The 27,327-nt window shown below is 36.8% G+C and overlaps 1 protein-coding gene across 1 annotated transcript; it reads right to left on the reverse strand.

Moving 5' to 3' along the window:
* Nucleotides 1–26,575, reverse strand: limk2 (LIM domain kinase 2). Its single transcript, XM_039659181.2, has 16 exons — nt 26,288–26,575; nt 25,054–25,150; nt 17,705–17,840; nt 13,818–13,927; nt 12,345–12,536; nt 11,843–11,948; nt 7,888–8,096; nt 7,507–7,693; nt 7,023–7,109; nt 6,580–6,711; nt 5,876–5,932; nt 4,299–4,364; nt 3,547–3,724; nt 3,227–3,282; nt 2,796–2,953; nt 1–1,618 (listed from the first exon to the last, which is right to left on the reverse strand). Exons 1-16 carry the CDS (start codon nt 26,301–26,303, stop codon nt 1,456–1,458), a joined length of 1,950 nt encoding a protein of 649 aa, XP_039515115.2. The 5' UTR covers nt 26,304–26,575; the 3' UTR covers nt 1–1,455.
* Between the last annotated feature and the right edge of the window lie 752 nt (nt 26,576–27,327).

Raw genomic sequence — 27,327 nt, forward strand, 5'->3', positions numbered from 1 at the left:
TGAATGTATCTATAGCCAATACTTTATTACATCTTTATTCATTAAACATTAGTGTAAGAAACCTGTGGCGTACAAGTAGTGGTTATAATTTTATACATGTCAGTACCGTTGACAAAAGACTAGAGAAAACAAATGCTCTTATACAGCTTTTCACATTCTACAAACATATGCAAACTACAAATCCACATGATCCCAACATGACATCAAATCTATACAAAGATGAAAAATATATCCAGTTTTAATTTAAACATTTGTGATCAAAGTGATGATGACATTCATTATAAAACATCCTCACAAACAGTCACTTGTTAAATTCTGCGATTGCAGACATTTTTATTATTACAGGCTATTTCACGAGAAACGGCCGGTCAAGATCCAGCATTATGATCTCACTTATCATTTCACTTGGAGAATACAACTCCATCAGGTTTAGATACAGAAAAAAAAAAGTTCTTGCCCTGTCATGATATATTTACAAGGTGAGTCCATGACAGCGGAAAAGACAACTCCAGTTTCCAAATAGCTGATGTACCAGGAATTAACTACAATATAAGAAGCATTTCCAAGAAACCACACAAATCAAAACTCAGAAATGTTTATCACTGTCTTTTTTGAGTTAGAGGTCAGGACCTCAAGTGCTAGTGGTACAGAAACAACCAAGGGATTGAGTGTACATAAGCACAACAACCTGCAGGAGGTGGTGTGCTCCAACAATGCTTGAGTTACACACATTCCTAGAGTTCAGGTAGTTTCAATGAGTCAATAGAACTTTCCATATTTTTTATAATTTAAAAATATGTTGATGTCACATTTTACCTTATTTGTAACACTCTTACTGTGACATTTCCATGACAATTAAGCACATTTTCTCCACATTTCTGTATTGTGCATTCATTTAGAAGTGGTCTAAAACTTAAAAAGAAAGGGATAAATTCCTTTTTAATGTGGGCTGAAATATGACCCAGACATGTTCTTAACAGGCTTCATGAGATTCACCCAACCACACTTTTATAATTACGGTGATTAACAAAAAAAAGTCAATGTAATGGATGCTACTTCTATGATTTTTCATTAATCTGACATTAATGGAAAACTTCATCAGGGAGATCTATGATAAACTAGTGGTAGGCTTAAAGGTTTGAGCTACATGGTTAAATCATAACTAGGCCTAAGCCATCCAAATTAGACAGAAGCAAAAAGAAGCTCATGGTCACTGAAATGTTTCTGTTCCCTCAACAGAACTCAGCTTGGAACCCTTTGCAGTTCTAGAATGCCCTCAAAGTTCTGCATGTCGTGACGGATCTCTCCAAAGAACACTTGAGCATGTACCCAGTATGCAAACCCAAGGTAAATGCTCCAATTCAGTTCTGTAAACTCTGTAAAAAAAAAAAGTAAAAAAAAAAAATATATATATATATATATCCAGCCCATATCTCAGCCTTTCCTGCCATGGGATTAGTTCCTGTTGTTTTCCTGGTTTTCAGAGGCAATATCATTGGGTCCATAAGTCCTTAAAAACTCCTGTTGAAGTTCATCCAGTTCAGCAGGCAGAGGGATATTCAACTCTTGATTGAGAGTCAATGCCTCAAAGCAGTCCTCCAACTTCTGAAAAGCAGGCCTGAAGAAGACAGGAACAAGAAAGAGGTAAGAGCTGGAAGTCTTTCCGTCCAATACAGGGTAATGTTAATCACCATGGTTCAACTATAGCCAGATACACTACTGTTCAAAAGCTTAGGGTTGGTAAGATGTAAAGTTTTTTTTTTCCTCAAAATAATTCTTTTATGCTCATTGCTCACCAAGGCTGCTTTTAACTAAACAAAATACACAGATATATTGTGAAATGTTATTACAATTCAAAATAGCCGTTCTCAAATATAATTTATTTCCGTGATTGTGAAGTAGCATTTTGTTTTCTTTAATTTTCGGCAGCCATTACTCCACTCTCAGTGTCACACGATCCTTTAGAAATCGTTCTAATATGATGGTTTGCTGCTCAAGAAACATTTCTTATTAACGGTGTTGAAAACCATATTTTTCTGGAAACTGATACAGTTTCAGCAGGATTCTCTGATTGATAGAAAGTTCAAAAGAACAGCATTTATTTAAAATAATTCTTTAATGAATCTATGTTGAATAGAAGTATTTATCTAACAAAAAAAATAAATAACATGCAGACACCAAACTTTTGAATGGTAGTGCAGGTTCTTTTTAAAGGGTTGATAAACTGAGAAATCAAATTTTCCTTGAGCTTTTGACATCTAAGAGGTCATCATATTATAAGAATATCCTGTAAGTTTCAGAACTGAAAACGTCCTTATTAGTCCAATAAAAGCTTTTATTGACACCAGCCTCTGCAAACGACTCGTTGAAACAGAGCGTTTTTCAAAACTAGGGTACAAAATAGCCTATTACTTATTCATTTTGATGTTTTTGAATGCAAAAACCAAGCGAACGTCATTAGTTGACCTCAGACAACAATATAATAAAATTTAAAAAGCCAGTTCATGACCCCTTTAAGGATTTTTTAATACACATGGGTAGCTGACATGACATTTCAAGCAGTTACAGTGTCAGTTGAACATTTTTATGAATAAAACACCTCAGGGAAATTATCATTTAACATTTTTAAATGATAATTTAAATGATAATTTAAATTATTTAAAAAATGATTTTAAATGATAATTTTTTTTCTCACACTGTGGTGAGAAAAAAAAAAAAACTATTGTTAACATTTCAATCTCACCTTCAATATTACTAAAAGAAGGGCACTTGTGACAAAACACAGTGGCACTTACCGGTTGTCAGGGGCGAGGTCACAACAAGCCACAGCCAATGCAAAGAAAGCAGGAGGACAGTGCTCAGGTAGAAATTTCTCGATGAATTTTCGCACATTGAGCCCAAAATCCAGCGTTCTCGGAAGACACTCGGGATCTGCATAAACCTGACCAATAATCTATTACCAAAAAAAAGAAAAAAAGAAAGAAGAATGAATAAGGACAAATGGAAGAAAAATAGACAATGAAACTGTCAAGCGTCCTCTTACATAACCGAGAATGAAATGTATCCATTTTGACTCAAATCATTTAAGCGTAACGTTTGCTTTCGGCATTCCGACATTCCGAGCAAGTGCTTACATAAATGACCGTTAGATTTAAGAGCTCATGCTGTCTTCATAAAAACATGCCATATAATCTTTGAGATGTTTACCACTACTAAAGACTCTTACCTCACAAAGCACAATGCCAAAGGAGAAAATATCCACCTTCTCATCATAGCGTTTACCTGTTCACACAGAAAAAAAAAGAGCTCCATCAAGAAAAACAAGCTTACAAAACACAACTCACAAACACCTTTATATCAGATGATGGCAATTACCTGGAAGAATAGAAAAAACATGAACAAAATATTCTCAGACATTAATGTCCATCCAGTAAGCAGTTTATAAAAAGTAGTCCCATAAATTAAACTGTTTACTGATATTTTTAAATCTTTCAGGCTCAGCATGGATATTTAAGTTTATGATTAAGTTTAAATCTCTCTTCTCACCATTGAGCATTTCTGGGGCCATCCAGTAAGGGTTCCCCACCACAGTGTAGCGTTTCTTACGGTCAATGCGTCTAAACAGCCTTTTCTTATTGGTCGGTTTGTCGGGGGGTGGCTGCTTGACCTTTTCATCCATGATTAGACGAGACAGACCGAAATCTGCCACCACAACCGTGTTGTCCTGCAGGGGTCAGACAAGTAGAGCAAAGACGAACATATTTATGCTTAATGTGCAAAAATGCTTATGACAGAATTAGATGAACATTTCTATGAGTATAAAGGAACAACATGTAAAAAAAAATGATAATATAATCATCATAATAATAATGTAAAATTGACAAAATAATTAAAAAGTAGAGTCAAAACACCAGAAGTCAGGCCTAGCTTTAAACTCTTATTGCATGTGTAAATGTTTAGGTCCCAAAGGCATGTTTGTTCTCTTGGTTCTTTAAATAGCTTGTCAGAAGTGATTCACTCAGGATATGTGAATGACAGCATTTCCTGACTTATCTTCTTAACCACTAACTCAACAAGCGGGCAACCATTAAACTAAACAATCCTCAAGATTGTGAACGATTCTTCTCCCTTCGCTGCATTTTCTCTCTCCTGCTCAAGTGTTCTTACGTAACTTGTTTTTGGGTGCTTGTCTACTTTAGCCTTTCTATTTGTGCTGACACAAGCCTGTCGGCTATTCTGGGACCTGGGCTCCCCAAGCAATTTAGACTGATGTGAAATGGGTAAAACACCTCCCGTACCAGTTTGACCAGGCAGTTGTGAGAGTTTAGGTCTCGATGTATGATGCTCATTGAATGCAGATATGCCTGAAAGAATAAGAAAAGAACAAAACCAATCAGAGAAGAAAGAAAAAGAGGTTGTGTCTGAGCAGAATGAGGAAAGACAGAAATGCATTAGACACTTGATCATCACTACAACAACCAGAACTAAAACAAAATCTGAAGTTGTGCATCACAGCAGCGCTAGGCAACAGGACACAACAAAACAGGAAGTTGCTTCTCTGTCTCCTCAACTATGCTCCTGGAGAGGAAGGTAAAACCACCTGTCCTAACCAGGTGTAATTTTACAAGTTTTTTTGTAGCAAGTAATGTGTGTGCAAATATTGCATGGCACAATACAACCGCGGTCATTCTGAGTAGGCTTATAACAACACAGAATTCCCAGACAATATTTGCTTTTAAGCAGCACACACACATATTAGTTTAGGAACTATTAGAAACCTTGTTTAGGAACCTATTAGAAAACATTTTTGTCTTATCTATCAGTCTCCCTTAATTAGAGCCAGGTGATGATCTAAATTTTAAAATAGACAAAAAACGCTTAAATATCCAACATTAACGGATAAATAGCCAATAATGGATGATGGCAATAAATATAAAAGATACTGATATAGGTTGATAAACAATATGGCGCAGATATATTTGCATCATTAAAACATATTTAATGTATAGACGTCTTGAACCGATCACTTTTTACAGTGGCTGGGGCCTGGGACTTCTGAAATAGAAATCAAATGACATGCCATTACTGAAATGTTACTCCATGGAGATGTCACAGATTCTTCTTTTAACAGGACTAATAAATTTGGGCTTGTGTTGATACTAGTACTTTTGCTCCTCTAATGACATCAAATGTAATCCAAAAATATGAAATAGGCTTTATTTGCTATCTGTTGACAAAACTCATGCCATCAGTGGAGCCAGTGTAGCTGAACCACACTGTTTGGGACACTAAAAATACAACAACAACGACGTTTTGATAGTACCAGAGGCACAGTGTTTACACTTCAATCAACCTACGGAAGTCTAGCAGTGTTTGTATATTAATCTAAGATGGATTTTTGTTTTTTAACATTAACAAAAGCTACTTAACGGAATACTCCACTTTTTTGGAAATAGGCTAATTTAACAACTCCCTCAGAGTTAAACAGTTGATTTTTACCATTTTCGAATCCATTCAGCCGACAATTTCTGGTCTCATTGTCTAGCATGGTATATATTTTTTCCTACTATGGAAGTCAATGAGACCAGAAACAGTCTGGTTACTGATTTTCTTCTAAATATCAGAAAATTATTCGAAAACGGTAAAACTCAACTGTTTAACTCTGAGGGAGTTGTAAAATGAGCCTATTTCCAAAAAAAGTGGCGTATCCCTTTAAAACAGGCCACAAAATCCATTTAAATGTTCTCATGATTTCCATAAAAATATATATACATAAATATGTCAGCTATGATCCAAAAGTGTCTCAAATATTGTACAACAATAGCTTATATTGTTTTGCAATGCTATAAGTGTGCAGACCCAGAAGCCCACTCACCATTCCAGATGCAATGCTCTTTGCAAAACTAACTCTCTGTTCCCATGGGAATGAGTCCTGTTGGGAGAGAGAGAGAGAGAGAGAGAGAGAGAGAGAGAGAGAGAGAGAGAGAGAGAGAGAGAGAGAGAGAGAGAGAGAGAGAGAGAGAGAGAGAGAGAGAGAGAGAGAGAGAGATGAATTGCTGGCCTAGTTTATAACCACACTATAATACAGCCCAGTCTGACAGCACGCTATGCTGTCCGTAAAATCGAGAGGAAATTGTTACATAATAGCAGCCGCTCATTACAGACACAAATAACCACACAAACAATTTTATTGAAAACATTATAGTGCATTATAGACACAATGAAAGACTGAATGAGAGAGGTATATCATCTGTTATCCTTATGTTTGGTGTTGAAACCCATATTTGAAGTAAACACAGTGGGTGATCTGGAAAACATTCCCACACGAATCCCTCACCTGGAAACACTTCATACCTCCTTTATCTCTCACCCGATGCAACCGAACAACTGCATTCTCTCCCTTTAATTTCTCAGAGTGTGTTTGTGTTTTCAGTCCCTATTCCCTGTCCCTCTCCCTTTCTACTTGCAAAGTTCATCTCAGGTGAACAGAGACAAAGACTAAAACACTAACTGATGATGTACGACCCTTCCTAGAAGCAAGAGGAAAGGGAAAAAAGGGATTTTAAAATCAGGACGCACCTTGTCACGGATAAAATCCTTTAGGGTGCCTCCCTCAATGAACTCCGTTATCAGATTAAGCCGCTTGTCCTTGTACAAAACCCCAATGAACTTCAAAACGTGAGGGTGATCAAGACTTCTCATCACTTTTACCTGGAAAAGAGAGAAAGAGAGAGAAAACAATTAATTGCTGAGATTCTTAAAGTTATTCATACTAAATACAGACTGGATAAATCTAAGACTGAGTCTCTTTTCCTCTAAAGAAAATCACAAACCCTACAGCAACACTTGTATCCCGGCGCCACATGGATCCATTTTATCTGCGGTTTAAATCACACTCTGATACTGACCCAGAGCAGACAACAAAGGGATGGAAGGAATACAAGTGGATACAGGGAGATGAAGAAAAAAATTAAGAGGTAATCAGATGGAGGACTTGCGGGGAAAGAAAGGGATCTTCATACCTCCTTTAGGAACGTTTTCTGTGTCTCTTCATCACAGCGGATCAGCTCCTTCATGACCATAACCTCACCTGTGGCTTTATGGGTCACCTAGAGAAGAGGGTTGGAAATCATAAAAGTGATTCTAGTTCTTCAAAAACATTGAATCCAAATTGTTTTAATGAACTAGGTTTATCGAACACCTGCATTCTTCATTCTTCAGTTGTGAATGAAACTATAATCCTGCACTGCGGCATCCCAAAGCAATAGAAATTTCTTCAGTCAAGTTGTAAAATTTGAAAACGCAAATCAGTAAGGAAGCGCAATATGGAACTGTGGAATCAGAACCAAAATTCCTTATGATTCCTGTACAGAACCTGTCCTTCAACACTGAACTAAGCTTATTCAATGCAGTGATAAAACTCTTCTAGATAACTTTGGGGAACCAGTGACCACCTATACACTGCATTATACAGAATATGAGATATGTTATTCAACATATGCAAACCTTGATGGCCTGTCCAAAGAAGCCTTTTCCAAGGATTTCTCCATGGATGAGGTCACAGGGACGGAAGATACGGTGGGACCAGCTAGAAGGAGAGCGGAGGGATTCAGAGCGCCCGATATCTCGAGTCAGAACTGGAGGGTCCTTAGGAGATGGAGAGACTGGAGACTTGCAGGTGCTGTTGCTACGTCTACAACACACAAATGAAAAGTATTGATTCTGTATAAGCCCAAAAAGCAATTAGGAAAGGAGAAACAAGTGTGTAGTGCATTTGCTTTGCACCCTATCTGTACCACATCCACTTGTGGAAAAAACAAATTGTGCTCCAGTTTGAAATGCTATACCTACACAAGCCCCGTGCTGAAAACTGATTGGATAAGTTACCTGAGGGTCCTCCTCTTTAACGTCCTATTGTCCACTGTGTCACTCCGCTCAGTCTCAGCATTTGAGGACAGACGCATGCGGGAGGCCGCGGGGACACCCAGCTGATTGTGGGAAGAGCCCAGGCGAAGTTTTTCCAGACGCTGTCTGACTGGATCATATTCCATCAACAGCTGCAGTGTCTGACTGGTCCTATGAATGAGGTCCTCCACCTAGAATGACCAATCAGAATTCAGAAGGTCACAAAAAACTCCTGGTCTTTTTTGATGAGCACCAGTGCGTCACAACAATAATAAAAGCTAGAGGACAGCATTTGGTCATAAAACTTGAGCATTGTGCACTGGTGCTGTTCACATTGATAACATTGATTTTCCTCCCAGTCAAAGCTGGTGCCACACAAAAGGTCTTGCCAAAAGATAAACACTCAATACCAACACTAAATTTAAGATTGTGAAATACACAGGAACAGTGGAATACATTTGAGATTCAATATTTTCAGGTCAAATCTGGACATCCAAAAATGAAGACATCTAACAGCTTTCTGTAAGCCTAGAATGACACCTCAACATTATTGATTACATTCATTATGCAAATTAGTCGATTTGCGAGTAATGTGCCGATTCGTTGCACTGTTTATGTTCCACAATGATGGCAGCTCCTGGGCATGCTGAAAATCGGCCTTAAAATCAAACTTAAGAGTAGAAAGTTGCTCCGTCTTTAACTGCAAAAATAACTGGAGTGCGTCACATAAATTAACTCCGCGTATAGGCTACTTGCCTCTCAGACGTGAGATAGACATATAGAAAGCTTAAAATGTCTACTTTTAAAAGAACCAATTTGAATCGAAAACACTCTGATCGTGTTATCCAAATGAAAGTTGCATTTCTTTCTATAGGGTCATGCATGCACATTCACTATACTGCAGAGATGATCAGTAAGCAACGTCAACTTCATCTTTGCAGCCGGCACTGACTCAGAAAACACTCGTTTAGAAATAGTCAAAATGTCTCCATGCTATTTTTTTCCGACACATTCATAATCATTAGGCTACTTTTGCCAATGCTTTGAGGCAAGCTCTATGCTTGCGCTTCAGCACGAGGCATATATATCACCTTCCAGTGGCCTATATAAGTCTGAGTCTGTAAAAAAAAAAAATAAATAAAGTTAACAAACTGAAAAAATAACGTTTTTTTTTTTTAGGTAACGTAATCTTGTTAAAACAGATTTCATAAAATTGGTAACAAAAAAAGGTATAGTTTAGGAATCAGTATAGAAGTCAAGGTATTGGTATCGAAAAGTTTTGAACGACACCCAGACCACTCATTTATTTAATTATGTGCTGTCAGTTGTGGCAAAACTTCACGGTTTATGGAAACCGCCATGTTTAATACGGTTTGCTATGGTTAGAATGCGGTAGTAACTTAAGCTGTTTGATCGTACAGCTGAATGAACATATTCAAGCAGCTACTTTAATCTTCTAAATAAACAAATCATTTCAGGATTCACAATTGTAAAACAATTGCTGCTTTAAATCCCCAAAAAATAACTGAACGCAGCAAAAGTAAACACCTTTCCTAATTGGGCCTACAATGCATAAACCTTATCTTTTCATATAAATACAATGAACAAAATTATAAACGGAACACTTTTGTTTTTGCCCCCATTTTTCATGAGCTGACCTCAATGTCTAAGACTTTTTCTATGTACACAAAAGGCCTATTTCTCTCAAATATTGTTCACAAATCTGTTTAAATCTGTGTTAGTGAGCACTTCTTTGCCAAGATAATCCATTCACCTCCAGGAGTGGAATATCAAGATGCTGATTAGACGGCATGATTATTGCACAGGTGTACCTTAGGCTGGCCACAATGAAAAAACTGCACATTTTAGAGTGGCCTTATCACACAGCACAATGCCACAGATGTCGCAAGTTTTGAGGGAGCATGCAATTGGCATGGTGATTGCAAGAATGTCCACCAGAGCTCTTGCCCGTGAATTGAATGTTCATTTCTCTACCATAAGCCGTCTCCAAAGGGCGTTTCAGAGAATTTAGCAGTAAATCCAACCGGCCTCAAAACCGCAGACTACGTGTAACCCCACCAGCCCAGTACCTCCACATACAGCATCTTCACCTCCAAGAGCGTCTGAGACCAGCCAGCCGGACAGCTGCTGCAACAATCGGTTAACATAACCAAAGAATTTCTGCACAAACTGTCAGAAACCGTCTCAGGGAAGCTCATCTGCATGCTTGTCGCCCTCATCGGGGTCTCTACCTGACTGCAGTTCACCATCGTAACTGACTTGAGTGGGCAAATACTCACATTCGATGGTGTCTGACACGTTGGAGAGGTGTTCTCTTCATGGATGAATCCCGGTTTTCACTGTACAGGGCAGATGGCAGACAGTGTGTATGGCATCGTGTAGTTGAGTGGTTTGCTGACGTCAACGTTGTGGATCGAGTGGCCCATGGTGTTAGTTATGGTATGGGCAGGCGTATGTTATGGACGATGAACACAGGTGCATTTTATTGATGACATTTTGAATGCACAGAGATACTGTGACGAGATCCTGAGGCCCATTGTTGTGCCATTCATTCACGACCATCACCTCATGTTGCAGCATGATAATGCACGGCCCCATGTTGCAAGGATCTGAACACAATTCCTGGAAGCTGAAAACATCCCAGTTCTTGCATGGCCAGCTTACTCACCAGTCAGCATGAGCATGTTTGGGATGCTTTGGTTCAGGGTATACAACAGCGTTTTCCAGGTCCAGCAAATATCCAGCAACTTCACACAGCCATTGAAGAGGAGTGGACCAACATCCCACAGGCCGCAATCAACAACCTGATCTACTGTATGCAAAGATGTGTTGCACTGCGTGAGGCAAATGGCGGTCACACCTGAACCCCCACACCTGTGAGGTGGATGGATTATCTTGGCAAAGGATAAGTGGTCACTAACACTGACTTAAACAGATTTGTGAACAATATTTGAGAGAAATAGGCCTTTTGTATATACATAGAAAAAGTCTTTTGAAGATCTTTGAGTCCAGCTCATGAAAAGGGGGGACAAAAACAAAAGTGTTGCATTTATGATTTTGTTCAGTGTAGTATCATTATGTGAAGTTCATACATAGTTTGTTTATGGTTAGTATTTATTTGTAAATTAACCACATGATTAATAGGCTATTCAGAAAATAAACAACGGATTAACCGGGGGTTAATCAGTAAATTTAATCGATTGAAAAAATAATCGTTAGTTCCAGCCCTAATTTCAGGACTTTACATTTTTACATTTTTTAGGATTAAGGGAACCTCAGGAAGCTTATTATACCTTGCAGATGGCTGCCAAACAAAGTCAGTCCTAAAACCTCAATGGTACAAGATTAAATTAAGGCACAAATCCACAACAGAGAGAAGAAGTGGAATTCAAATGTTAAGGAGATGTGGTGGGAAAATGAAATCACATTTACAAATGCACTACGAGAATGCAAAGCATTTAAACAGGAGTTGACAAGTCACTTTAGTACTATAGTCTAAACACAAACCTCCCAACACAGGTATGCATTACATGGGTTAAACCCATGCATGACTCCTTACATTTTATTCTTAAGAAAACTAAATATTGTGTCTGCAACATTAACACCAACAAAACACAACAGATGTGCCAAGTGTAATATGGATAATAATAACACGCATCAAAGCCATATAACAAACAGTGTGTTACTAGGGAGTAATGTAAATTCAGTGCACGACCAGGTTAAAGTTATTACCGAGGTATGAAAGGAGTGTCATTGTATGTGCTGGGACAAGCTATGGTATGACAGTTTGTATTTCAAATGTTTATCATGCCGTTCCTCTGTATTGTCACATTGCTTCAACACGTTAGCGTTGGCACAATTTCACCGCACCTCAAAGCTAATATCAAGCATGGTAGCAGTAAAAAATGGAAAGTACCTCTTCCTCCATCAAAGCCGTCACCGGGAGTCCATTGATCTCCAGGATTCGGTCCCCAACATGGATGGCGTTGCGAACCTCTGGACTAATATGCATCCCTCTGACCCTGTAAGGATAAGGTTTTGGGAGGTTTTCGTCAAAAGACTGATGGGGAATGATGAGGGAAACCTCATTACTTTCAGTTATGGGTTTGCATCCAAAGAACACAAAAACAAAATGGCAGTCTGTGCCTTTAAACCAACATGAGCTGTGATATTGCCACAATTACGCAACACATTCCATGTGGCATTAACAGTGTCTCTGGCATAGGGTGTGGTGGCATTGTGGTGAATCTCTGAGGTGATAAATAACTTCAAGTCTCTATTATTCCAAATGTTTCACAGCATATTCATCATAATCAGACTCCTTGCTTATCCAGATCCCAAACTACTACCTCAAGTAAGGCAAGTAGGGGGTGCATCAAGATTTTTTTTACATGTTTATTCTGCATGTCTTCACTTACTCTTTGACCTGGACACTGGCAGTGGCACTGGTGCAGTCTCTAATAACGCTGACAGAGAAGCCCCTTTTTCCATTGGTGGCAGAAGGCATGGATACCAAAGTTACTGTGTGAGGGAGCAGGTCTGTTGGAGAGTCGGCCAAACCGCGCTTTTCCAACATTGGTGTCAGGACCTCCTGCTTGTAGCATTTACCACTGTGTGAGTTAGAGAAGTTGATAAGCATCACTAGAGTATTTTTAGGACCTGAACTTTTAGAACAAGACCTGACAAGAGCAAGTCACCACCAGACATGTTATGAAACACTCAGATGTGTATCAACCTGCCCGTGCTTTACTGAAAACAACAAATGAAGAGAAACACCAAACAAAATAGCAAATTGAATCCACACAAACCGCAAGTTAAGAAATCCATTAAAAAGCCTTTTTTGATAAAGAATTAGGAGATGATTTATCATATTAAATATTAGTTGCCGTTTAACAGTACTGTTTGGATGCAAGTTCCCAGAGTTTGAATTTAATGTAATAACACCTCCCACGGACAACTTTCAATTTAATTAATTCATGTGATGTTTTCTCGGTAAAATTTGCAAATACAACTTAGACAAATGGGGGTGGGGGGAATCTGGACTGTTTTTTCATGGGAAGGGTCCACCTATCATTATATAAAGTAATAACAGAAATGCAAATTTACTTGGTCATCTGCAATGCCAATTTAATTGCAAAAATGTAAGCTGAGCCCCTAACAAAACACTGCATAATTCCAAGTGTTGAACAAAGAAATTCTTAGATTTTGTTCAGTTTGGCTTTCAAAAACAGCGGTAACACTTTACAATAAGGTTCATTAGTTAACATTAGTTAATGTATTTACTAACATGCACTAACCATGAGCAATACATCTGTTACTGCATTTGTTCATCTTTGTTAATGTTAGTTCATGAAAATACAGCTGTTCATTGTTTGTTCATGTTAGTTCACGGTGCATTAACTAATGTTAACAAGATTTTAATCAAGTATTAGTAAATGTTGAAAATAACATTAACAAAGATTAACAAATGCTGTATATGTGCTATTCATTATTAGTTCATATTAACTAATGTAGTTAACTAATGTTAACTAACGAACCTTATTGTAAAGTGTTACCAAAACAGCTTTGCGTCTCTGCAAGGTCAACCTATTGAGCACCTCAAATGGTACCACAGACTGCAGATAAAATCACACTGAAGATACTTAATTTAAATTCAGTGAGCCTAATATGGAAACCGATACATATTTACATTTACATTTTTGTTTAATGAATTGTCAGGACACCCCCCTTGTAAAATCAGGATATCTGATAGTTCCAGCTAAGATATGTAAAATCCACACAGTGGAATTAATACTCAATACTTAAGTTTGGAGCTAAAGTAAAGTTGATTTCTGCACCAGTACAGTCAACAATTAGTACCGTTTGGAGTTGAAAAGTGTGAAGTTACTCACCAGTAAAGTTTGGTACGTTCCACTAAGGCATAGGTATCCTGATCCTCAATCACCACCCTACAGCTCAAACACACGAAGCATTCAGGGTGATATTTATAGTCTCCTGCCACCTGAAACACACGAACACCCAGCGTAGATGAAGTTCAGAACATCAGATGCCTCATGATTTCACACCAAAAGCCCACATCCTAAGTGCCAGCAACACCAGCCCTGACAGTGGTCCAGATACAATCTTTCAGGAATACTCCTGTATGCTTAGTATATGCTCACTGCTATCTCTGCCAAGCCCAGGTGTAGTGGATCATGCTTTCATTGTGCTTCATCTGCTTTGTGTATGGTCTTCCTTCAGTCTGCGTTCTTTGGCAGTGACGTAAGCATGCGTTCTATCTTTTTCCTTAACACCTGCAAGTGTCGGGTCCTGTCTGTTATCATAAGTGACATAAGGCTCCCAGATCCTTCCTATAACCATGATCCCATGCTCTTACATCACACATAATGTGTGTCAGTCTCTGTTTAACACCTCCTACCTCTATCTAACGCAGGCTATCTCTTTGACCTCCCTTTCATAAATCTTAGAAAATACACATTTACAAAAAGAAACCGTTTTCAGAAATGTTTGGGGCAAGCTTTATTTTCTCATTTCACTTTCGTTGACATTTTACCCTGAGGAATTATTAAACCGAAAAAAAAGAACTTAAAATATGTAACTACACAACATTTTAACCCGTTTACTTTAAATACATTAACCATAAACATCCATTAACTAATTACAATTCCAAAGAATTCATTTGCATAAATTAAATCATTTATTAATCTTGTAAGCAATTAAATACCCCAAATCCCTTTCTTTTACAGTTATACCGTTTTGATATATAGCACATTCTACTAATTCAGACCAAAACTAACCAAAATCAAATCTAATTCCCTAAGAAAACATCTTGCACTTTTAACATTAATAAGTGTTTATTAATAATTTTATTACATTTGAGGATCTCACCAAAGGGAATTTTTGTGGGATTTAGTCAATTTCTAAGGACACATTTATCTCCAAATAAACGCCAAATAAAACTCACATTCATTACTTTGATTTTCAAATTAAACAAAGTGTCAGTGCCAAAATCTTAGTAGCTTTCCATCTCACTCCTTAGAAAGAAACTACACACAGTCTGCAGCTCTTCATTAAGGCACACAAATTGATATCTTCAATATAAAAGAACTGCTAATCAACAAGGGTTATGGAACAGAAACAGACTTTTATTCTCTTATTGTGAATGGAAAATGATTTAACCAATAATCCTCTGGCTCTTCCTTTCTTTCTGGCTGAATGGAGAAAGTATGAGGTCACGCTGAGGTTTCATTTAATGTGAACCACAAAAGACAGATTAGCAGTTATGTTTACCGAGCTGTGAATCAACGGTCCCAGGGTTTGACTAACTAAATTCTTGGGTAATTTGTCGGCTGGGTAAGCCACACCTCCTCATGCAGTCTACACTATTCAACAATCAGAGTGTAGAACATGCAGACAGGCAATTCGAGGATCGTATGCCTACTTGCTTTTGTTCTCACTTATTCTAGCATTAAACAGAAATGCATTTCCCCGTTACAATAGATTTTCTACCATAACACTAAATAATAATAATAATAATAGACATAGCATGGAGAGAAATAACAATAATAATTATACAATGTTAATAGTAAATGTATTTTATATAATACAATATAAAATAATAATTAAATATATATTTCACAGTCCACATTTTCAGTGCTTTGCTCAAGGGCAGTTAGTTGACCTGCTTGACACTTGGTTCAACCTGTGAGTAAGCATGTCTCAAATCTTTTTTGTGCTTACATGACTCATAAACGTCATACCCACCTGTTTTACAGTAGAGTGTGAATGTGCATTTGAGAGACTTTTTCCCAGAAGTACATTGTAAAAGAGCCACCCCTCCCTAAGGACTCATGGAGTCACATCACCACTGCTAACATGAATATGGTAACTGAACACCACAGCTAACTGAACAGATGAAAAAAAAGAGAGAGATAAAACTAATTTAGTCGAGTTCATTTCTCATAAAAAGAACCAGTACAGCTGCCTTGGACATAAAAAAATAATTTGAAGATGAAGGTAGAAAAAAAATAGGGCAAAACTGAACAATGAGGAACTTTCAGACAACTAAAGAAAATAATTTATCATCATGGATGGTCAATGAACAAATCAACAAACATGTTCATACAAGCACTTCAACTGTGAGGATGTGATTTCTTCCTGCCTGTATCTTTCAAAGGTTGACACCCCGCTGCTTGAGCTTCTGAGCCCACAACTGGCAACACACCCCGACCAGAAATACTTGGCATCCATTAATCAAAGCCCAAACAGAAAAGGCCTATTATGCAGTTTGCTCTCTGCCAAATTCTCCTCTTTCTGCCCCTTTCTCTCTTAACCCATTTAAAAACTACCTGTTTTTGTGAGCAGTGATTTGTGTACATTAGAGATGGATTTGTAAGTCTCTCGCACATTGATACAGCTTCCATTAGCGTTAGGATTACAAAGCTCCTCATTGAAGCCCATGCAAAGGCATTCCAGACGCATGATGAAACAGCACACAACACTGTGGCCATTCCAGCCTTCAGATCACAGGAATGAGATCATTTATAATTGAGAATTTGAGATCTCATCAGAAATGTGATTCATTTATATTCTTGAGACAAATGAGAAAACTACCACGTCATAGAATAAGAACAAAGAAACAAAAGATATTTGAAGAAAGTTACAGAATTAGACTCCTTATAAGCGCCAAAAAAGAACAGTAAGATCGCATGAAATTACTCTAAACAACTTACTTTGTAATGTATGAGGAACAGATTGAAATGTAAGCCTTTATTTACTCTCAAATCCAAACTATATTTGACATCAAATATGGTGATGCTCAAACGTTTGGTCATGTGACGTGTGAGAACCAATGATGTTTGAAGTCAGTTTATGTTTAAGGTTTGTCTTTATGTCCTTTTTGGAGCTTGAAAGTATTAGATTAAATTAACTTTCATAGAAGGAATAATCAGTAACACTTTACAATGAGGTTTATAAGTTCATATCAGTTAACTAGATTAGTTAAAATGAACAAACAATGAAAAATATTTCTAAAGCATTAATTAATCTCAGGTAATGTTAATCTCAACATTAACTAATACATGATCAAAATCAATAGTTGTATCAGTTAAGATTGGTTAATTAACAAGAACTAACATGTTTTTTAGATTATATTTTATTAATGTTGTTAAAGATTAATATCACTGTAACAAATATATTTCTCATTGTTAGTTAATATTAGTCAATGCATTAACTAACCTTACTGATGGAAACTAATTGTAAAGTATTACCATAAATCAATAGAAAAATTCTTCAATTTATCAATTTGTGTTTTGCAAAACAACGTGAGGATGGATAAATGATGATAGAACTTTCATTTTAGGGTGAACTATCCCATTAAGGCTGCAAAACAATTAATGACAGATCTCGGCACAAGAATACAACTCTGTAATTCCTGCCAAAAGCATCACTCAAATGTGATTCACTGCTCACAATAGGAGTGGGAAAGAGAGTTTAAAGCCCGTCCACCACACTTTACCTTATCAGTGACCTCTTCAGGACTACGAAAAACATCTGCATTTATTGACTTTACCTGCTTTCTTTAGAGCTATTTAGCCATGTAAATATTTGCTGAATGAGACAATGGTGTGTTATCTAAGCGCTTCTTGCGCAGGTTAGCAGATCCTTCTGAAATGATCTTCTTAAGACCTTCCGACTGAAAGTCAGTTTCTTTACTCTCTCACTCTGTTTTTTTTTTTTTTTTTTTGCAATTCGGACAAGTTCACATGGCTTTTCTTACCATAGCAGGTCCCGTCATAAGCAGCGAGCAGCCATGGCACAACTCCCCAAACTTCTCGCAGTAGTGTTTGTGACAGTACAGCCTCCCTTCTTTCTCAAAGTACCAGTTTGTCAGGAGATCAAAGCACACAGAACACCTGTGGGGGGGAAAAAAAAGAGCGGAAAAGTCTAAGTGAAACATTCTGTTCGCAGACGTTCCTTTAAACATTCAGCTCTCTAGGAGAGAATGGAAACCTGATTGACTGAAATGTTTAGCAAGTGAGGTAGTCGAGGTATGCAACATGTTCACCATGTCATTGGGAATTTCGCGCCTATTTTTTACATAAATATTTTACCCAACATTCATTTACTCTCCATCAATCTGTTCCAAGGCCACAGGACATTATTCAGTAAAATACAAGGAGGTGCAATATTGAAGAATGTACTCCTCTTATCCTCTTTTTGGAGCTTGACAGTCCAATTTACCTTTGTTACATGCAAAAGAGTGCTCAATATTATTCTTTAATATTTCTCCTTTTGTGTTTCACAGCCAAAAAGAATGTCACACAGGTTTGGAATGACATGAAGATGAGTAAACTATTTTTACTGTTAGTTGAACTTTAACATTTACCAAACATTTGGCTCCAACAGATGGTCCATCAAAGTGAAAATTGAAAATTGAAAAAACATAAGTTAATAAATGTTTATAGTGTTTCAGCCATGCATCTGAAAATAGCATAACTCACATTGTACATTCTATTTTTAAAACATATTTTTTTAGTATCAAGCTAAAGCAGTGGTCAATTATGTCAAAGGAGACACATTCAAGTATGTACAAAGACATTCTTTCAATCATGGCCGAGACAAAGTCCAACCGGTCAACACACACGAACACTATAGTTAAGGAATTTGGGATGTGAGCCAAAACAAGTCATGAAATTCTCTCATACACCCTTCTCTCAGCCACCCTACCTACAATTGAAACCTGATGTTGGGATACAAGCTATGCCACTTTAAGCTATTATCTACTTCCTACGAGAAAGAAAAATTCATCTAATTAAAGACTTTGAACAGCAGAGCACTTGCACCTTGAGGCTTTTTGAGACATTAAAGGATCATTTGTTGAGGTGAGACAAGGAAGGATGAGTGAAAAGCAAAAAGTTCCTCTTTACATGCCACAGCTTGTTTTGCCAGACTAGGTGAGGTGAGGTGGGGGGCAACTGGGACCTACATCAGATGTGAAACACCTAATGGGTGCATAACTTTAAAGTACTGCCTTAGAGGCAAATGGCAGTGCCATGATGGATGCCCAAAATATTTCTGCTAAATACACACCCAGACCTGCTCATAAAGTCATTGAACAGTATATGTGTGCTGTTGTATCAGTGATTCTCGTTCTAGTGATTCTTAGTAAAACCAAAATAAGAAAGAAAAAAAAGTTCTGCAAGATAGTTATTGGACAAAAAAAAAAACATACATGTATAAATACATACATAATCAGTCAATAGTATTAGATTTTTCTATGCTACTTATCCTTGTAAAGATATAAATGATAGCTCAAAACAGCTGAACATAGCACATAGGAATGCCCTGGCAACTGCCCACACAATTTTCAATACAAATTGTTTGTTCTTTTCTTGCTAAATAGTTGGACTGTTTTATCTTACATGACTACCCATTGGCAATTGATTGATAATATGAATATACTGCATAATTTATTAAACCTGTGTACTGTGTAGTTAGTTATTCATGCTATTTTTATGTAGTTATCACAACACTGTTCCTGAATGATTATTTATCACAATAAGCTTAAATGGTTAGTTCTTCTAAAATAAAATGAACAGAATTTACCCACCCTCATGTCGTTCCAATCCGATTCCAAACCTGTAAGACTTTCATTCATCTTCTGAAAACAAATGAAGACCTTTTTGATTAAATCTGAGAGCTTCCGGTCCCTCCATAGACCGCAACGCAACGAACACGTTGACGATTCAAAAAGAGATCGTAAAACCAATCCATATGAATTGAATGGTTTAGTCCAAAAATGTCTTTATATCTGATGAACAGATTTTATTCACATTTTACATTTATATTTAGCTGATGCTTTTATCCAAAGGGACTTACAATTGCTATATATGTCAGAGGTTGCACACCTCTGGAGCAACTCTAGAGTTTAGTCATTTATTCACATAAACATTCATCAACTCACAAATCAGATCTGGTAAACAGAAGCTCAAGCATGTTTGCTCGATGTGCGAGAACCAATAAGGTTCATTGTCGTGTGTTATGCAGCGCATCTTTTATTGCAAAGAACCAATGAGGTATTTTCATGTTTTACGCAGCACTTTTGTGCATTTGTGCACATAGTGCGTTTGTCCTCTCGCACATCAAGCCGGTTCGGTAAAGCTTCTGTTTGTCTGATGATCAATGTTAATATTGTGAATAAAAGACTAAATTCAATCTGTTTATCATATAAAGTGATGAAAATCTTAAAGTGATCAAAATTGACTAAACTGCTCAATACATTTGGTTTAATCTCTTTATTCACGATCTCTTAATTCACTTTTTGAACATTCAAAGTCTCAGTTGCGTATATACAAAATACTCTCAGATTTTTTCAAACCGATGAATGAAAGTCTTATGGGTTTGGAACCACGTGGGGGTGAGTAATTAATCAGAGAATTTTCCTTTTTGGGTGAACTAACTCTAAGTCAATTAAGAAAGAACTGTAGCAGATAAAACAATTTTGTAAGGAGTGAATCTGGCCCAATTTTCCACTGTGGTAAAAGCGAGAAAAGTAAAACATCTTAGCCACTATGGTAAAATGGCAATAATAAACTCTCAGACAATTGTAAAAAAAAAAATCAGCCAAGTTGTTTGAAAATCAGTTACTTTTATTTTATGAGACTCTGGTCAGGAAAGGAGGTAGACAGCCACCAGGTCTGAACCAAAGCAAAGTCCAAGCATCCAGGCAGGAAATCATCTCCAGGCCATGTTCCAGAAGTTCAATGAGCTTTATTTCCACAATGAGGAAAACACAAATACTCTCCAATGCTGAAGGTATTAATAATTCATCTTTTTAAATACCCTATTAAAATTGATTTGGCACACAGCATGAATGGCTTGGTGTGCGGTATGAATGGAAATTTATCAACATAACAGTGAGTTCTAGCAATCTAGTCATTTTAGAACTCGGTGTTTAAATTTAGAGCTATGCGTTGCAGATTGTTTTCGCATCCAAATCAAGGCCTGCACACTGAAGGCCAACTATCACTCGAAACCAACTCTCTGACAAATCCAACAACACAAAGTGCCAAAGGGAAGTGTCTGGCATGCTATGTTCTGCTGAAGGCTGTTCTCTCTGGAACACCATGTGCCAAAAAAGGGAAATAGAGGGAAAGAAATAGGGGGGGAAAAAATCCACTCAATGGAATGAACGTGGGGAGGATGTGGAAAAGCAGCATAGTGCTGAGACGTTCTGATAATGATCACATTAGTGTGAGAAGGCCAGCAAACCCTCAAGCCTGTCGACAGAATGGACAGATTTTGGCCATAAGCCCGATTGTTGCCTTTGTTTGGAGGAATGTTGACAAGATCTTGTTTCTAGAGGCAGACACAATAAGTCAGTCACCCACGCAGAGAGGGTAGAACCTTGTCATCCAGTCTAGGAACACCATTTGTGTGCCTGTGGGGTGAAACCAGCTCACAAGTTAGGCAACCGTGATCCGAAAGTGACATCATAGCAGATGCAAATGTTTGTGAATCATCCTCAGGAAAACATCTGTGAGGACACTCCAAAGGCTAAGCAGGTGTGCACGCATGACAAACTTTCACCTGTGCGCCAAATGCGACTGGTACATTTTGGCTACTAATTTCAAAACATGTCTGACATGTTCCAAATGGAGAATACCAATGCAGTGCACAGATCTTAGCTATGCTTATAATAGCACTTCAAGGAATTTAGACATAGCAGTATTGTAATATAAATAAACCGTACAAACTTGCTACCGTACCGTGTTTGCTAGAGATTACATTAAATAGTGTTATTAAATTATTCATGTTCTTAAAGATCAACATAAAGTGAGCATTTGGTTAAAGCAATGGTAATCTGAATGTAAAAATAGCATAAATTCTAAATATTAGATTATTTTCTGATGGACGATCCCTAGTGAAATATAAATATACTAAAATGTATTTGAAAACATTTATTTTATGCTAAGTATTAATACATTTAGATATTTATGTACTAAACATAAATACCTTGGAATAGTACTTTCAATATATTAAATTGATATATTTAAAGTCTGCTAAATTGGAGCAACTAATTTTGTACTTAATAAACTTTAGCTGAGCGTCAGCAGTTCTTCCGGATAACTGAAGACTATAACTATTCAGATCAATTCACATTTATTTGTATAACAGTTTTCATTATACATATTAATTCAAAGAAGATTTATTGAAAATGCATGTGTCTACATTAAAATTTAGAGTGATTTGTTATAAGAGGTGACTGTGTCCGAGTTATGCATTTCAGAAATGTACTAACAAACCCCTTACTTCAATGTATAGCTCATTGAAGTACATATTACAAGTTTGAACATAATATGAGAACAAATATACTTAAGTATATTTGATGTGCTAAAATGGAACTGTTGCAAGTATACTTTTACATGGTAGGTGTACTAAATATCTTATATTTTATTTGCAAGCACTGATTGGGTTACTAGAAGTTCCTTATTTGAAGCTTAACATTAAGAAATATGCATTGTGCAATAAAGTATTACTCAAAATTAATAAATTACAATATTTAATATTGCTTGTCTCAATCGATATGTCAGTAAATATGTTTAATAGTTTGTAATATTTTTTTTTTAAATGGCCGTGGACAAATGGCTACTGAAAATTCAGCTTTGCCATATTAGGAATAAATTATATTTTTAATATATATTAAAATAGAAAGAGATATTTGACATCATAATCATAGGCAGAGAAGATAACAACCGATTTCTATTGGGACATTTTAATTATTATCACAATGACCTACAATTCTATCATTGTAAACAACGCACACACTGAACCTCTGTAACACCCTTTTAGATGACCAGGTATTTCAAGAAATATCTCTCTCTTTCACTTCTCGTTCCTGTTCCAGTTTACACCCAGAGGAAAAATAAAAGGCTTCACAGCACGTGAAACAAAAGAAATTATTCAAACCTTGACATATACTCAAGACAAACAGTACAGACAGAGCAGAACAGAACAAACGGTTCTTCACTTCCTTCATTATACTTGCATTCACATTAACAAAGAAACATTATGCTGCCCGCAACTAGTCTTATTATGGTATTATAATCACATCACATCATTAATTTGAATTAGTTAAAACAAATCCTGGTGTTTAAAGATGCCACAGATTATTTTAAATCTGGATTTGGTCAAAACAGCTATGCCTAGATTCAATCGATACCATAAAAATGAAAGAAAAAAAGTGCTATCTGCAGATACTTTCACATAAATACAATTTAATTAGGGAAAGCTGACAGATAACAACAACAAAACAAAATGTGGCGACACAGTTAAGGAGGTATCAACAAACTTTGGCGATTACAATATAAACTCCATGCAACATAAATCACATTTTAATCACTAGTTAATTCAAGGAAATAGGGAAATTCAGATCCAAGAAGCATTCAGAAAACATTACAGCCCCTCCCATAATTATCAACCAGAGAGGAGATTCAACCTGCACTGCAACTGCTCATAGAAAAACAACATATGAGGGATTCCACAGAGGAACAAGGAGTCATAATCAATTAAGCTATACCATTGAAAGAAGTTAATCACTAAATGTGTAATAAAGCACTTAACTATAGCAATAAACCCTGTGATGGTATTAAGCCTGTTATGTCTTAAGATTTAATTGGGAAACTCAAATTTATCCAACCAAGAAAAAAAAAAAAAATCAACTGGTGAAAAAATCCCTAAGCTGTACGCTTGTTCCAGATTGCATAAAATGTTGTGGGCCCTGGAGTCATTTCTGCCCTCATTATGGAACCTCCATATGGTCCGAAGTCTCCCAGCACAAGACAGATTCGGTCATGATGACAAAATTGTTCCATAAACCTTGGCTCTGAACTTTTGAAATGAATGGGTTTTTTTCCTACCTCTCAGACAGCTTTAACGCCATTGGGGTTTCACCCACAGATGATATGGTCAAACTTGTCTTTCAAGTCACTTTCAATGAGTGTAAAACTCAGATTAAGGATAAAACAGGCCCCCAAAAGCTTTCACTTTCATTCACGGTAACGCTTAATAACAAACAATATAGTTGAACTGAGCTGGACGATGACATCACTGTTTTCTGCAGAATTGCTTTATATCAATTTATTCATTGATTATCTTTACAACAGAACTGAATCAACACTGAACTGACTTCAGCAAAACAATGACACTATTTTTTTTTTACTTTTTTAAAACTGCTTTACAGCTGTTCACATGATCCCATCATTAAATAATTTTCATGTAATCACTGTAAAGCTGCATTGAATAAATCTGTATTGTAGAAAGTGCTATATAAACAAAGGTGACTTGACAAATGTTTCCTGAGGTGAGTTGTTAACTGATGTCCTTTACGCAACAATGGTCACAAGTAGCCTACAATAAAGAGCTGCCCTTAGAAATACAGACAGTATGGACTCTGGCAAGCAGATTTTTAACTAGGGATGAAACTATTTCAATGACACATTAATCTAGCCGAGAACTGGCGATTTAGAATTTAAGAGTTTTAGATCATTAGCTTTTTCTTTAAAAATGACCTTTACACTATATCAAGATGCCTTATGAGAGATAGAAAAGGGGAGGACAACTTTAGTCATTTCATAATCTCATTTTAACTTTTTATCATTTCACGTTTTTTTTTTTTTTAACACAAATGTTTCTCTCTCAAGCATTTACATAAACAAAGCATCTAAGCTGAAAGTTCTAAGCATTCCCAGTCCCAATAGTTGTTGACAAGATGAATTGAACTAAGCAGCCCATAATAGGCCTACATGTGTGTAAGGGGGAAAGAAAACAATGCAGAATGCTTTCATTTGAATGCATTAGTCTGGATATTTTTCTCTGGTTTAAGCTTGGTCTACTACAGGCTGACAACTTAGGCTTGTGCTCAGTTGGACATCCCTCTAAAACCAGCCAACATATAAGGCTGGGAAAACATTTAAAACTATAAAACCATGTTAGGCTGATTTTAAATGCTTTTTCAGAAGAGTAAGAGTAAAAATTCAAGGAAAGCAATTAAACACATTTTGTTTATTTCGCTCCATCCCTAGCCAGTCTGGCTCAGTTTAAAAGAGAAATCAAGTAAAGACCCACTGAAAGCATGAGTTGTGCCAGGCATCTTGAAGAACCTTCACATGAAACCCGTCCTGAATCGTCCCGCCACAGCCCGTGCACGCGCACTCCGTCACATCTGTCAATCAAACATCAGAGGAACTTTCAGAACTAGCACCTTATACACAGACCTTGTTTGTTTTCATGGGAAAGCCCACGCCATTTAAAGCAACACCAAGTAACTTTTCGTCTGCGGTCGCCCTATAGGTTGGAAGCAGATCTGTCCATTATCGATGTCGTAAATAATTTAGCCTACCACAGTCTATTGTTGTTTATCCAGCTCCGGCTTTGGAATGAACAATGTCCGTCCACAGACAAGGTAGAGTAGGCTATGTTGCATGATTTCAATGAAAGTATATGTAGGCTATTGTGACATCAGAAACAAAGAAAAACAAAATAATGGCTAACGCTTGACATAAAGCAAGTCAAATGTGAAGTTTTCTTATGTCTCATTAGAACTACAAAAATGAGACCCGATCTAGCAACCGTGGTGGGATAGGACCGCAATGCGAATCCATAAGTGCCTTTCAATTCATCCCTTTCCCTGATATGACTTACTGGACCACTGATTTTGGAAACATTATTTTAAGGTCAAATTCAATATTTTAAGTAAAAATCTTACTTAGTGTTGCTTTAACTTTAACACGATGTGGTACATTTTGCGTTTTAAAACTTGTGTGAACACGAGCTGAAGTATTAGCTATTATGTATCTCGCTCGCGCTGCAAAATCTATTCTAGCGACTGATTTATTATATTTAGACCATTTATTAGCATTTTACCATTAAAACTTCTAAATGTAATGGATCTTCTCTAACCAACACTGCTTTAAAGTCTCCAATTCCTTTGAAATGAAAAGCAGGCTGTTGTGTGATTAAAAACCGTAAACAAAGCAGTTGTGAACTTTTATTATGAGCAAACATTTAAATATTTAGAAATTATATAAAAGGCCTACAGATTGAATTCATTCTGACAGCTAGTATAACAGAGTGTTGTTTCTCGGCAAACGTCAACTAGTTACAAAAAAAAAAAGCAATCGAACGAGCAAATTCCTACATGCTATTTTCTGCTGCATCTGATCTGAAATATTTTGGGTTTAAGTTAGTGTCTATGAACTGCGACAAAGTCAACACAAATAATATTTAGTAGTAGACTATGTATGGAGCTCAAGCAAACATTTTCGGGCACAAAAGTAAATATTGTTCGCGTAATCCTTACCTTCTCGTTCGTCCATGACCTCCCTGTTCTGATTTAATGATATTTGTTCAAGCTCACATGCTGGTCCAGAAAAGTCTGAAGTTCACACGCCGCATATCAGCGATGCTCCTTTTCTGATCCATGTGTAAGACCCACAGAGAAAATCCAGCAGAAACTTAAAGGAAGAAACAATGTTTCATAAAGCTTCCTAGCAAGTTCAAAGCTTCTCTCTCTTTCTCTCGCTCGTCTGACCAGATGACGTCATAACATAGAAATGTACGGAGACCGGAAAGGATCAAACAGAATCACCTGAAACAGGAGCGTTTGCAACAGACTGCGCGACAAAGCCGGACCACGTCCAATGATAGCGCAGCGACATCTAGCTCTAAAGGAACGAAGCGTACAGAATCCAGTGCTTTTCTTTGTTTCACAATTCTTGCTCTCTATATATTTTTTCAGTGTAGTAGCCCAGGCTATTGTTCATCCCATAGCCTACACATAGAATATATCACTATTCCTGAGAATGTAAGTTTGTAACTTTGTTACAACATTTAAAAGATGATTTTCTATTTCAAATGTTCTGTTCCAGCACGACAATGTCCCCGAGCACAAGTGAAAATTCTTAAGCAAAGCATGTACTCATAGAAATGAACTGTGGTAAGTTCTTTCATACCATCTTTTTATGTAGGATATTAAAAGTAAAAAAAAGAAAGAAATTAATAGCAAGGATTTTAAATTGATAAAAAAAGTGATAGTAAAAATATAAGATAATATTGTGAGAAAATATTTCTATTTTGAATAAATACAATTATTTTCAACTTTTTATTCATCAATGAATCCTGAAAAAAGTATTACAGGTTCCAAAAGATATTAAACCGCATATGAGCACAAGTGTTTCCAACATCGATGATAACTGGGCATCAGCAAAATGATTTCTGAAGGATCATGTGACGCTGAAGACTGGAGTAATGGATGATGAAAATTCAGCTTTGCATTACAGAAAAAAATTATATTTTAAAGCATATAACAATAGAAAGCATTATTTGAAATTGTAATAATTC

The sequence above is a fragment of the Pimephales promelas genome, chromosome 4, assembly GCF_988280905.1.
Source record: "Pimephales promelas chromosome 4, fPimPro1.hap1.1, whole genome shotgun sequence".
Classification (NCBI taxonomy): Eukaryota; Metazoa; Chordata; class Actinopteri; order Cypriniformes; family Leuciscidae; genus Pimephales; species Pimephales promelas.

What these genes read in the sequence shown, in the direction of transcription:
- limk2 (XM_039659181.2), bottom strand. An exon ending in AGAAAACGTTCCTAAAGGAG is followed by an intron (nt 6,712 to 7,022) that starts GTATGAAGATCC and finishes TCTCTTTTCCAG; the next exon opens with GTAAAAGTGATGAGAAGTCT. An exon ending in GACCTCGCCCCTGACAACCG is followed by an intron (nt 1,619 to 2,795) that starts GTAAGTGCCACT and finishes TGTCTTCTTCAG; the next exon opens with GCCTGCTTTTCAGAAGTTGG.